Raw genomic sequence first — 14,399 nt, 5'->3', positions numbered from 1 at the left:
TATCATCTGTGTGTCAAATTTAATTATTTGTTATGAGATAAATGTTGGGACTGGCATGTGGTGTGATGGTTATGCACTGAACTCCTGTGTGTCTGACCGTGGTTCGAATCCCAAACCTGGCAGCTTGCTTTCTCACTTTCTCTCTCTGATGAGCACATGTGCCCTATAGCAAATTAAATAATACTCATTGTTATAGTAATACATAAAATAAATAATTCTTTAGGAAAAATAAGAGAATGATGGAAATACTTCCATCTGTGATGGTTTTAAAACACGTAAGCTCACAGAAGTATAAGAATTTTTAAATAGAAGTGTCGTTTCTGTCTTTTGGTCACAAGTATTCTTTTCTTCTGTATATTTAGTGTTGCTTCTTGATTGCATTTTTGGAACAGTCACATCAAACTTGTGCAAAGCTGCCTTGATGGAGATTGTAAAACTGCTAATCCCAGGGAATTTTGTCCTGTCAGAAATAACCTGTATACTTACCATATTTTTTGAAGGAGCCAGATTTTTCTGAAGAGCAAGAAGAAAAGAAAAAAGATTCTAAAAAATCTAAAGCAAACTTGCTTGAAAGGAGATCAACAAGAACCCGGAAATGCATCAGTTACAGGTATGAAACACCCAGGTGTGGTTATTGTGGAAGCGCATGTAAGATGTTTTCACAACTAGACAACGTGGCCCAGATGTATATCCTTCTCCCCTCATGGCAGTTATTAGCATTTCATTTTTTTTTTTTTAAGACAGATTTTTGCTATAGGACATGTGTGCTCACCAAAAAGAGAGAGATAAAAAGAAATCACTCACCCCTCCAGACCACGCCACAGTCCCTTCTTCTTCATTCTCTTCTTGGGGTTTTGGGCACACATGTACACACACACACACACACACACACACACACTCTGGGTGTGAATTTTAAACTGCTCAGTCTGGGATTCAAACTGCAGTCAACTATGTAGGAGTCCAGCGACATTATACCATCTGCTGGCCCCAACAATTGTTCATTTCTTTTTTTCCTTTTTTCTCTTTTTTAAAAACTTATTTATGTATTTATTTATTTACAGTCATTCACTGTACATCAATACAGTATACAAAATGAAATTTACTGTCCAGTATACATTGTGTATTGGCTCAATCAAGGATTTTATCATACATGTTATCATCAACAAATAATTTTGTATTTGTTTCTAATATTTTGCTTTTTTTTTTAATCCCCCTCGATTCCCTACCTCTCACCCTCTGCCAACTCCCACCCTTCTCCCACACTGTCTCTGGTATGTACTATTGTTTTCCATGCCCTTTTTTTTTTTTCCACATTTTATTGATTCACTACAGATCTTAATTAAAGACTCTCAATATGAAGCACATCTGGTATATACATATTTATGAACGCATGTCTGACTTTAGGCGTAAACCTCAGTGACTAAAGTAAACATACTATGAAGTAGCACCTCGCTGGGGCTGTATAGCGTACAACAATTGTTCATTTCTTTATTTCCATCTTTAAAGTTAGAATTTCAGAGCAGACAGTGTGATCTTTTCCAAACGTAAATCTGCTTATGTCATTCTCTTCTGCATGACATACTTGGTCCAATTAGGGGTGAAAATCGATGCTCTCAGTGAGGTCCAGCAGGCACTGCATAGTCTCCACCCTGCTTAGCTTTTCAGTCCCTGTGCACTTGCTGTTTACTCCGCCTGTGGTTTCCTTCCCATCCTTACCTTGTTAACTAACCTATTTCCTCAACAGCAGTTCTTCCTTGGAGTACTTAGGGTTATAATGCTTTCATGAGCTTTTTTCTCCTCCACTAGACCATTAGCTTGGAGATAAGGACCATGTCTATTTTATGTGTCCTTGTGTCCCTATTTCAATTACTTCAAACCATTTTTTGGCCTATGACCTCTAAAACTGACTGGGACAAGATCAAAACTTTTTTTTTAACTCAAATAAATGGAGCTGAAAAAGAAAGTGAATTTTATAAAACTAAACTTTGAGCTTGTTTCTAGTTTGTAAACATTCATTGATGGTTGTAGAAGAGTTCTCCATGGGTAGTTTGTTGTTATTATTGTTAAAACCTTGGAACCAGCAGTTAGCGTAATGGCTATGTCGCTGGACTCCCACGTAGTCGACCGCGGTTCGTGTCCCGGACCCGGTGGCTTAAAACTCATGCCGGGCGCATGTACGTGCATGCCCAAGATCCCGAGAGGAGAATGGAGGAGAAGGGATTGCTGTGTGACCATCCCCCCTGGGGGGGTGATTTCTCGCTTTCTGTCTCTATGTCTCTCTCTGTCTGTCTGGCGAGCGCACGTGCCCTACAGCGAAAATCTCTCCAAAAAAAAAAAAAATTAAAAAAAAAAACCTTATTAAATATGGGACCAGCAGGTAGCGTAATGGCTATGTCGCTGGACTCCCACATAGTAGACCGCAGTTCACGTCCTGGACTCAGCGGCTTAAAACTCAAGCCAAGCGCGTGTGCATGCGTGCCCAAGATCCCAAGAGGAGAATGGAGGAGAAGGGATACGGTGTGGCCATCCCCCCTGGGGGGTGATTTCTCACTTTCTGTCTCTCTGTCTCTCTCTGTCTGTCTGGTGAGCGCATGCACCCTATAGCAACAACCTCTCAAGAAAAGAAAAAAACCTTATTAAATACAGTAGGATTAGTAAGAGTAAAATCCTTTATGAGGGAATGTAAAGAAGTTCATGGAAAAATGGAATTAAAATGTAAGTTTATTTTGGTGCAAAAGAAATTACAATCTACAGCATGCAGATTTTTCATAGTACACATTTTTCCATGAAACTTTAGAACATGCAGATTTTTCATAGTACACATTTTTCCATGAAACTTTAGAACAACCCTTGTATATTTTGACCTATACATGAGGGAACAATGTCCATATCTGTATTTTTAAAAACTGAAAAGTAATTAAAATACACCATACTACATATGATGTCAGAGCGTGCAGATGAAAAGTGCAGTGCCAGCCCCACGGCTTAATGCCTCATGGAACCAGATTCAACATGTCTGACCATGGTTCCACTCTCAGTCCTGGCAGCTTAAAAAGGCAGGCAGGTGGTTGTTAAGAGCGCATGGCTGACTGGTTTGAGTCCTGGATTTGGCACCTTGCTTTCTCTCTCTGTCCCTCTCTGGTCAAATTAAAAATAAATAACGTTAAATAAAATAACTTTATTATTTTTTTTTAAAAGAGCATACCAGGGAGGGACAAGCAGGTGATGTAATGGTTACATTGCTGGACTCCCACATGGTCAACTGTGGTTCGAGTCCCATACACAGTGGCTCGAAACTCGTTCTGTATGCATGTAAGTGTATGCCCAAAATCCTGTGGGAAGACTGAAGGAGAAGGGATGGCAGCATAGCCATCCACTCTCAGGGATGATTTCTCATTTCTGTCTTTCTCTCTCTGGCGAGCGTACACGTCCTATAGTAAAAATCTCTGTTAAAAAAAAAAAAATACCACACCAGGGAACAGCCAGTGGTGTGATGGTTAAGGCAGCTGGATCCTACATGGCTAACTGTGCATTTAAAGTCCCATACCCTGTGTCTTGGAATACATGACAAGAGCATGTACACATGTCCCCCAAATCTTGAAAACCCATGTAAGTATATGATATGTCACAGTGTAGACTGCCAACATTTGCATCCCTGGGGACTTATTAGAAATGTAGATTGAGGAGCATTGTGGTTACATTGCTGGACTCCCACGTAATCAACTGCAGTTCAAGTCCCAGACCTGGTGGCTTAAACCAGGTACATGTGCATGTGTGCCCAAAATCCTGAGAGGAAAATGAAGGAGAAGGGATTGCCCCTGGGTACCATCCACTCTCAGGGATGATTTCTCATTTTCTATATCTCTGTCTCTGGTGAGCACACAACCCTATTGCAAAAATCTCTCGGAAAAAAAAAATCTTGAAAGGATAAAAGGAGGAGAATGGATTGCCACGTGGCTATCCTTGTAGTGGTGTTTTCTCTCTCTGGTGAGCAAATGCACCCTGTACCAAATTAAAAACAAAAACAAAAAAACAAAAAAACACAGTGGGGATTTCTACATATGTGCAGACCCCAAATCTTGACAGAATGCAGAAATGGAGGAGGAGGAGTTGTAATGTGACCATGTTCCATTAAGAAGAACTTTCTTATTTCCTCTATCTGTCTGTCTCTCTCTGTAAACACCCACTGGCAATTAAAAACAAAAAAACATAGTGCAAATATAAATTTGGTGCTGTTTAACATACATACATAACTTTCTAAACATCACCAGGCTATGTAAAATTATACAGTAATAATCATAAGGATTATGAGAAATTGAGGTTAGAGACACACAAAAACTTCATTAGTGATATGTTTTTTAAAAAATTGTTATTCAGGACCAGCAGTTGGCATAATGGCTATGTTGCTGGACTCCCATGTAGTCAACCGCGGTTCCAGTCCCAGACCCAGTGGCTTAAAACTCATGCCGGCACATGTGCGTGCATGCCCAAGATCCCGAGAGGAGAATGGAGGAGAAGGAATTGCAGTGTGGCCATCCCCGAGGGGGTGATTTCTCATTTTTTATCTCTCTGTCTTTCTGGCAAACGCATGCACCCTATAGCAAAACCCTCTGGAAAAAAAAAAACTTTTAATTCATTTTATTTTATTTATCATCATCATTATCATCAGCATTGTTATTTTAATTTGCTAAAAGGCACATGTGCTCACCAGAGAGATGAGAAAAGTGAAAAGGCAAGTCCAGGACTCAGCCACTGTTGGCCGTGTGGGAGTATAGCCTCTCAGCCACCATACCACCTGCCAGCCCCATGGTAAATTTTTTAAAATATAGAATATGACGGACCAGTAGATGGCGTAACGATTACGTTGCTGGACTCCCACATAGTTGACCACAGTTCCAGTCCCAGATCTGGCACCTTAAAACTCACGCCAGGCCTGTGTGTGCATGCATGCTCAAGACCCCGAGAGGAGAATGGAGGAGAAGGGATTATAGTGTGGGGAGGTAATTTCTCACTTTCTGTCTATCTTTCTGGCAAGCATATGCTCCCTATAGCAAAAATCTCTCTCAAAAAGGAAGAAAAAAGTAGAATTTGATAAAAAATAGTTGTGTCGTTTGACATGTATTAAATAGTTAAGAAATACATAAATACTACCACAAGTATGGCATTTTACATTGTAAAAAAAACTAAAGTTTGTGGAAGTAGAGAGTTGCAGTTTTTAGTTATTTAGGCCATTGTCTGAAATGAGACAGAAAGGTGGAGTACCAGCTGCAGGTGGGCATCACTTCTGACACCTGGCATAGACTAGCATATGTTCCCATGCCTGCAGCTCCGTGCAGTTAGGCACAGTTTTCTGTGTTCATCTATTGTTTCCACAAATAAAATTGCATATAAACAAGTGTGAAATACACATTTATGCTTAAGCTTTTTGTAGCATATCAATCATACTGAAACACGTTTGCATTTTCAGAGTAAGCATTGTAGCTAAATTGCTGGTATTCTCTTTAGATCTTGATGTGATTGCAGTTATTAAAAGAAGCATGATCTCAAGGATGAGGAAAAAAAGGCAAAACATATAGAAAACAAGAAATGGAAAATTATTTGTTGATTATAACATGTTTGTTTATGTGCTTGATTGAGACAATATACAGTGTACTCTGGATGGAAAATCTCATTTTGTATGTGTTGTCATGATATACAGTGAATGAATGTAAATAAATAAATTTAAAAAATAAAAAAAAAAAAACTTAGTAAGTGGAAAAAATAAATACATTAAAAGCATGATCAAATGTATGGTCCAGGAAAGTCTCTCAATGGAATCTTGGGATGTCTAGCCAAATAAGAGAAAAGATAAAGCTATAAAATTCTGAGGAAGAGTAGGATTAAGATACTATTTATTTATTTTAGTTTTTGCTATATAGTGTGTGTGCTGGCCAGAGAGACAGTGGGAGAGAGGGAAAGTGGGAAGTCAACCCCCATTGGTATGACCACAGAGTAATCTCTTCTTCTCTGTTCTCTCAGCATTTGGGGCATCACAACTTGCACCCAGTGTGGTTTTCAGGTTTCCGGATCTTGGGCCTGAACTGCGGTCAGCCATGTGGGCATCTAACACCTTAATTACCATGCCCCAACGTAGTGTCTTCTAAGCTACATGCTCACATGGTAAAAGGGGCAAGGAGATGCTTTTGGACAGATCAGGTGTCTGGTGAGGGCCTGCTTCCTTATGGATGATTTTTTCACTATAAACTCACATAGTGTAGGGGGAGAGGTTTCTCTTTGGCCTTCTTTATTTGTATATTAATCCTGTTTATGAAGGATCTGCCCCATAACTTAATCACCTCCAAAGGTTCCCAGCTTCTAATACTGTCACCTTGGGATTAGAATTTCAATGTTAGGGGACCAGGTGATGGTGTAATGGTTACGTCGCTGGACTCCCACGTAGATGACCATGGTTCTAGTCATGGACCAGGTGTACATGCATGTGTATGTGTGCCCAACATCCCAAGAGGAGAATCGAGGAGAAGGGATGGGATTGCAGCATCCATCTCCACTGGGGGGGAGGGGTGATTTCTCGCTTTCTGTCCCTTTTCTCTCATGAGTGAACTCACACTTCCTTATAGCAAAAATCTCATTTAAAAAAAAATTTTTTTTAGAACGTGTGCACTCGACAGAAAGAGGCAGAAAGCAAGAAATCATCCTTTGGGTGGATGGCCACGCCTCAATCCCTTTTCCTCCATTCTCCTCTTGGGATTCTTTATTTGTATATTAATCCTGTTTATGAAGGATCTGCCCCATAACTTAATCACCTCCAAAGGTTCCCAGCTTCTAATACTGTCACCTTGGGATTAGAATTTCAATGTTAGGGGACCAGGTGATGGTGTAATGGTTACGTCGCTGGACTCCCACGTAGATGACCATGGTTCTAGTCATGGACCAGGTGTACATGCATGTGTATGTGTGCCCAACATCCCAAGAGGAGAATCGAGGAGAAGGGATGGGATTGCAGCATCCATCTCCACTGGGGGGGAGGGGTGATTTCTCGCTTTCTGTCCCTTTTCTCTCATGAGTGAACTCACACTTCCTTATAGCAAAAATCTCATTTAAAAAAAAATTTTTTTTAGAACGTGTGCACTCGACAGAAAGAGGCAGAAAGCAAGAAATCATCCTTTGGGTGGATGGCCACGCCTCAATCCCTTTTCCTCCATTCTCCTCTTGGGATCTCGGGCACACACACACACATGCGCCTGCCGTGAGTTTAAGCCACTGGGTCCAGGACTCCAACCACAGTGGACTACATGGGAGTCCGGCGACATAGCCATTGTGCCAACTGCTGGTCTCAAGAAGAAGAATTTTTGCAGGATGCTTAACAGTCAGACCAAAGGAGACACCTAGTATAGATCTTTAAAAATCGAAAGTAAAGTAGGCTATAATGTGATTATTTGTGTATATTTTAGATTTGATGAGTTTGATGAAGCAATCGATGAAGCTATAGAAGATGATATCAAAGAGGCTGATGGAGGAGGTATGTGTTTATCATTTTCTCTCTTCATGTAACTCTGTCAACAAGTTCATTCAAATGCCCCAATTGGGGCAGTCAACACATTTAAAAAAAAAAAATTCTCCTCCCATTGTGCAGCACGTTCACTACTAATGTTAATTATCTCATCCAAAAAGGTAGCGTGTTTTATGATCGCATGTAAAGTAGTGAGTATTCCTCCATAATTAAAAAGTTTTCTTCTGGTTACAAATAGAAAATCAAGGAAACTTTCTTTGAGAAAGTTGTTATATTTCAGACTACACAGTCTCAAAGTATGTACATAACCAGAATTTAAATGATTGCTTTAAATTAACTTTTTACTAATCAGTTTATTAATTTTTAACTGGCAGCATTGAAATCAAGTGCTCTGATGCAAGGCATTTTGGTTTCCACTTACTTATGAAAACTCTGGCTAGGTTTAACTAGTACCTTGTTGCTCGAGGAATTAAAGAAATCACAAGTTTTGCCAGAGGGGTGTCCCTTATTTACATTTTTACTGCTGAATTTTTACCTTTTATATCCTGAAAGCAGTCTCTGCAAAGTGGATTGGCCTCTTTCTAAATCCTTGTCCCTAACAGCTTTCAAGAAGAGATTCATGAGTGACTGCTTGTTAGGTACAAGTTTCTTTTTGAAGCGAGGGAAATGTCCCAGAATTAGTGAAAATTGTTGCACAACTTGGTGACTGTACTATACACCTTTGAATTGCATCTTTTAAAAGGTAAATGTTACAGTATATGAGTTAGATCAAAGCTATAAAAACAATACCACTTTACATAGTGGTATTCAGTAGATAATCGAAGGCCAAAACTCTCTGGATGGGAGCTCTGTTAGCTAACATTGTGAGGAAACTGAATATCTGTAGGAAGAATTTATAAAGAGATCAACTGAAGAATTGCTGAGCCTGGGTAAGCACAGTCTCTAGGAATGAAAGGGAAGCTTTTCCTATACGGACTGTGACCTTTGCTCTCCCCACCCCACCCCCACCGCCTCCCCCACAAACTCAGGAGTTGGCCGAGGAAAAGATATCTCCACCATCACGGGTCACCGTGGGAAAGACATCTCTACTATTTTGGATGAAGAAAGGAAAGAAAATAAACGGCCCCAGAGGGCAGCTGCTGCTCGACGCAAGAAACGCCGGCGACTGAACGACCTGGACAGTGACAGCAACCTGGATGAGGAAGAGAGTGAGGATGAGTTCAAGATCAGCGACGGGTGCGTGGTCCCCGGGAGACTCGTTCCCCAGATTCCAGCTTAGAAAACGCTGAGCGAGCAGAGTCGTGGCCCTGCTGTGAGGGACTTTCATTCTTCATGCGAACGGACAGTCTCTGTGTATTCTCAGTACATTTAGAGGAGATTCAAGAATGATCATTTTGGTTCCTTTTAGAGTAAAACAGAAAGTAGACTTATGGTTGGTCATTTAATATTCAAAATTGTGTTTACATTTGGTCAGCTGCTGCACCTGCACAGTCGTGAAGGTCCCTGTCAGTGTGAGAACGAACACGCACATGAGTAGATACCATCCTCTGCTGACTCACTGAGGTTTGAGTTGGGGTGATGATCTAGTGAGGAAGACCAGGAAAGGCTCCTGTGCAGAGCGGATACTGAAGCAGTACTTCAGGGCTTCTCCTTTCAGGTTGTTAGTGGAAGAAACAAGTAGATAAACCACAAAAATAGTCATTCTGCGTGACTGCTACCAAATGCAGGGGAAGCATAATTAGAAGCCCAAGAGAGTGCACAGAAGTAGCTTGGTCTGCAATTTAAAGGACAAATATTTGGGCAGGTTGATGTGATTAAGATTGGAAGTACATGAGGAAAGATGGTATTCCAAGCTGACATCACATGTCTATGGCATCATGCCATTAAGTGTCACCAAATATTTGGAAACTCCTGGTGTTCAGCATAGCAAGACTCTGCGGTTGAAGTAGAGAGTGCTCTGCTGGAGATATGGCCAAAGGGTAGACAAGAACGAGCTAGGGAGTGTCTGCCAGTGTGGAGATTATGCTGACAGTGAAGAAAAACCATTGATAGATTTTAAAACACCAGAAGACTGCGTGATTTATACTTCAGAAAGATTCCTTTGCATTCAGTTGGAGGGTGTTCTGAAAGGAAATGAGATTAGAGAGGCATTGATGAGTTGCTATTAATATTGATAGTTTAGGTGTGAAGTAAAAGCCTGAAACAGAAGAGAGATCAGGTTGGAGAGATTATCTTTTAAGAGGTAGACCTTGGGGCTAGCAGGTGGTGCAGAGTATCACATACGTCCTGCTGTGCAGTTTGAGCCCCAGACCCAACAGCATGAAAATCACACCAGGTTGTGTGTGTGTGTGTGTGTGTGTGTGTGTACGTGTGTACGCATACCCGAAATCCCCAGGAAAGTGGGGGAGAAGGGATTGTGGCACCCCCTAGAGAGTGATTTCTCATTTTCTCTTTCTCTGTCTAGTAAGCACATATGCCCTATTGCTTACCTTAGGGGGGAAAAAAAGGTTGACTCGGGCCAGCTCCGTGGTGCAGTGGTGATGTGCTGTCCAGGAAAAGTCAGGTCCCACAGAGCACTTGAGTTTCAGATTGCTGGCCTCATAAACCTGAAATGCCCCAGGCTTGTGCGCAAGTGCCCAAAGTCCAGTGGGCTGGAGGAAGTGATTTACATGGTGACCAGATGCTTTGGAGGGCCCTCTCTCTCCTTCCCCCTTCTCCTCTCATTTCGGTGTGCATGTATGTGCTCTGTCAGGAATAATAGGGGAAAACATTTTTTTTTGAGAGAGAGAGATTTTTGCTATAGGGTGCGTGTGTGCCTGGCATGTAAGGAAAATAACCTAGGGATCAGCAGATGGCGTAATGATTACATTGCTGGATTCATCTAGTCAACTGCGGTTCAAGTCCCAAACCTGGTGGCTTAAAGCTCATGCTGGGCACGTGTGCATGCATGCCCAAGATCCTGAGAGGAGAATGGAGGAGAAGGGATTGCAGTGTGGCCGTCCCCCAGTCTCTCTCTGGCAAGTACACACACCCTTTAGCAAAAATCTCTCTCCAAAAAGAAAAAAAAAAAAACTTAGAAAGGGAGAAACAGGTAGACTCAGAAGAAATTTATAATTGAGTAGATGTGAGAAATGAAAAGGAAAAAATCTAGGATAAATACCAGGTTTCTGTTTTGAGTTAATAGATGGATCATGGTACTAAGTACAAGCTGGGGGCCAGATGGGAGGGATAGGTTGAGAAATAATGAATTCACTTTGAACATATTCAACTGAAGGTACATGAGAGACATCCCGAGAGGCCAAAGCAATTTATGTGCAAAAATCAGTATGCGTTCTTCTTCATCTCTTAAGATAAAGAAAGGTAGCAAAACATTTCTCTGTTTTATAAACAGAGATTGATAAAATTGCCTAGGTATGTTTACCAAACATTAAATAATGATCACTGAACTTGCTAGAACTTGAACTCAGCTCTTTGAATGGATTCACAGTGCATGTACCATCTGATTTGCTGATTTTTCTTGGACAGATCTCAAGATGAGTTTGTTGTATCTGATGAAAACCCAGATGAAAGTGAAGAAGATCCTCCATCTAATGACGACAGCGACACTGATTTCTGTAGCCGGAGACTGAGGCGACACCCCTCCCGGCCCATGAGGCAGAGCAGGCGTTTACGAAGAAAGACCCCAAAGAAAAAGTACTCTGATGATGATGAAGAGGAGGAATCTGAAGAGAATAGTAGAGACTCTGGTAAAAATGATTTGTATCCATCGCACACCAACTCCATGAGTTCTGTTTCTTAAAATCCTATTCAGTTGTAACACAAGCTATCTCGTGACTCACTTGGTAATTAAACTTTTCACATAAATCACATCTGAGAAAATACACACAGATCTATGTGTTGACTTCTTTAGGACTATAATCTGTCCTCTGGTGCCGGGTGTATCTGTTAAGGTCTGACCTTAACTTCCATAGTGTTTCTTGGGAATCATTTTCAGTAACCTAAGGACATGTCTTCAGGTGCACAGCTATCAGAGGAAGAATTCCAGGTGTCTCTAATATTTGGACCATGACGAGCGTTTCAGTAGTTGTTACAGATGAGCAGTAGTTAGAGTCTGTGCTCCTCCCTAGTAGCTGAATAAACAGGCACATCAGATGTGACAGGCACATCTGAAAGAAGAGAGAAGAATGCTTTATGGAATCACCCTAGAGGTGGCTGTCATCTTTCTGGAGACGCCACAAACATGAGTATTGCATCCTTCACTTTCGCATCCTTGCTGGGGCTGTCTTAAGTGTTTTTCTAAACCTTTTGAGTAAGTTGGTGACATTCCCCTTGATCATTAATTATTCCCTAAGGACAAGGACAGTTTTTGACAATACAGTGATCAGAATCAGAAATCGTAACATCGATAGGCTTTTATCTAAGCAGCAGTACACGTTTGAACTTTGTCGGGTGTCCCAGTGTTTTCCTTTACATTCATTTTGTCTTAGTCCAGATCCAATGTAGTATTACGCATTGCATTTATTCATGTCTGTTTATGTCTCCTTTAATCTGGAATGTTCTTCACATTTTATCTCTATCACCCTTGACACCTTTTTTGTTTTGGAGAGATTTTTGCTAGAGAGTGTGTATGTTCACTGGAGAGACAAAAGGCAAGAAATCACCCCCGCAGGGCGGATGGTCACACCGCAATCCCTTTTCCTCCATTCTTCTCTTGGGATTTTGGGCACGCATGCACACACACTTGCCCGGCATGAGTTTTAAGCTGCCAGGTCCGGTACTTGAACCATGGTGTACTATGTGGGAGTTCAATGACATAACTATTACACCATCTGCTGGTCCTGACCTTGACATTTTTAAAGGATACATATTAGTTATTTTGTAAGATGTCCTTTAATTTGGGTTTTTCTCTTTCTTAGTAATTGAATTCAGGCTATGTATTTTTAGTGGAAACATCTCAGAGATAACGTTTTGTCTATCAGGTCTCTTTATTTTCCTTGTAATGAATAAGTAATTTGTTATAAGATACTATGAGACTATTTAAATGACCTGTTCCTTATCACATGTTTCCCCTGCTAGTTTTAGCATCCATTGATGATTTTGTTTATTTGTTTTGGCAAGTTTTTGTTTTGTTTTGTTCTTTACTATAAGGTGTGCACTCGCTGGAGAGACAGACAGAAACAGAGATTCAGAAAGCAAGAAATAACCCTCTAGGAAGGATGGCCATGCAGTAATCCCTTCTCATTTTCCTTTCAGGATTTTGGGCATGCACACATCCAGCCGCTGCATCTGGAACTCAGAACTGAGGTTGACTGTGTGGGAGTCCAGCATTGTAGTCATTATTACAGACCAGCCATCTGCTGGTCCCGTGCATTGATGATTTTCCTTTTCTTTTCTTTTTCTTTTTTTAAAAATTTGCCAGAGGGAACACGTGCTCACTAGAAACAGAAAAAGGGAAAGCAAGGAAGTACCTCACCCTTGGGGCATGGTCACATCGCAGTCCCTGCTCCATTTCTGCCTCCTTTTGGGGTTGGGGGAATACTTGCGTAGGTGCTGGGCATGTTCTCAAACAGCCAGGTCTGAGACTCATCGTCAGCTACATACTACCCAGCTACCTTAACCACCATGCTGTGTGCTGGCCCCCACTGATGATTGTCTAACTCCATCATTCCGTTTATACTTACTATTTGTTTTTCGGTGAAAAAGAACTTTATCTTCTCTTTATTCATTTATATCAGTATGTTTGTTTGTGTATTTATTTATATATATCAGTATATTCTCTTGGATTCTCATTTTAGTCCGTGGATATGCTGCATTACCATCATTGTTTAGGTTTGATTCATCCCAGATTTGGCCGGTGGGAACCACGTCAAACTGTGGGCTCACTCTGAGGAAATGTTGCTATCCATTCGAGAACAACAGGTGAAGTGTAATGATTTGGTGGAATTTGCACTCTGAGGAGCACCACATGCACATACTCTGACACATGCCATGGTTTCACTCTGTTTGCTGACCAGAGATGACAAGGACAATGCCATTTAGCAGTTCTTTTAGAGTTTAACTTGCCCCATATGCTTTATTTGGGAGATTTTCATCCAAATGGGAAAGGCCAAAAATGTAACTTCAGTGCTGCACTTCTTTGGAATAAATTCATGTGCTTTCTTTGGTCAGAGGCTTTATCCTTGACAGTGTGTTGTGACAGAGGCCACAGAAAGCAACAGCAGATTGTCAGGAGGCAGACTCTGGCGACTGTGCACCAAGAAGAGCAACCATGCAGCTATGCACCTGACCAGGAGTTCTAGGTGGTATATAAAAAGGATTATTTTGGTGCCAGCAGTTAGTGTAATGGCTATGCCGCTGGACTCCCATGTAGTTGACCGTGGTTCGAGTCTTGGACACAGTGGCTTAAACTCATGCTGGGCGCGTGTGCGTGCGTGCCCAAGATCCTGAGAGGAGAATGGAGGAGAAGGGATTGCTTCGTGGCCATCCCCCTTAAGGGGTGATTTCTCACTTTCTGTCCCTCTGTTTCTCTCTGTCTTTCTGGCAAGTGTATGTGCCCTGTAGCAAAAACCTCTAAAAAAAATAAATAAGTGTATATACTGGGGCCCGCAGGTGGTGTGTTGGTTAAGGGCGCTGGACTCCCACATGGTAGTCCACGGTTCAAGTCCCAGACCTGGTGACTTGCTTTCTCACTTTCCCCCTCTCTCTCACTTTCCCTCTCTATCTTTGACTGGTCAAATTAAAATAAATAAATGAAGTGGTCCAGAATGTGGCACAGTGGTTAAGGCTCTGGACTCCCATGTGGCTCACCGTGATTCAGTTCCCAGACCTGGCAGCTTGCTTTCTCACTCGCCCTCTCTCTCTCTCTCTCTCTTTCTCTCTCTCTCTCTCT

General features: G+C 41.5%; 1 protein-coding gene across 1 annotated transcript in view; it reads left to right on the top strand.

Moving 5' to 3' along the window:
• Positions 1-14,399, top strand: part of RSF1 (remodeling and spacing factor 1) — a 90,398-nt gene that overhangs the window by 66,411 nt on the left and 9,588 nt on the right. Inside the window, exons 10-13 of the mRNA XM_014593008.2 lie at positions 501-610; positions 7,452-7,519; positions 8,539-8,746; positions 11,036-11,256. Coding sequence (XP_014448494.1) covers positions 501-610; positions 7,452-7,519; positions 8,539-8,746; positions 11,036-11,256 — 607 coding nt within the window. The remainder of the gene's footprint in view (positions 1-500; positions 611-7,451; positions 7,520-8,538; positions 8,747-11,035; positions 11,257-14,399) is intronic.

The sequence above is a fragment of the Tupaia chinensis genome, unplaced genomic scaffold, assembly GCF_000334495.1.
Source record: "Tupaia chinensis unplaced genomic scaffold, TupChi_1.0 Scaffold139431_1, whole genome shotgun sequence".
In the NCBI taxonomy this organism is placed as follows: Eukaryota; Metazoa; Chordata; class Mammalia; order Scandentia; family Tupaiidae; genus Tupaia; species Tupaia belangeri.
The sequence above is the reverse complement of the archived record's forward strand: the minus strand, read 5'-3'. Positions and strand labels throughout refer to the sequence as shown.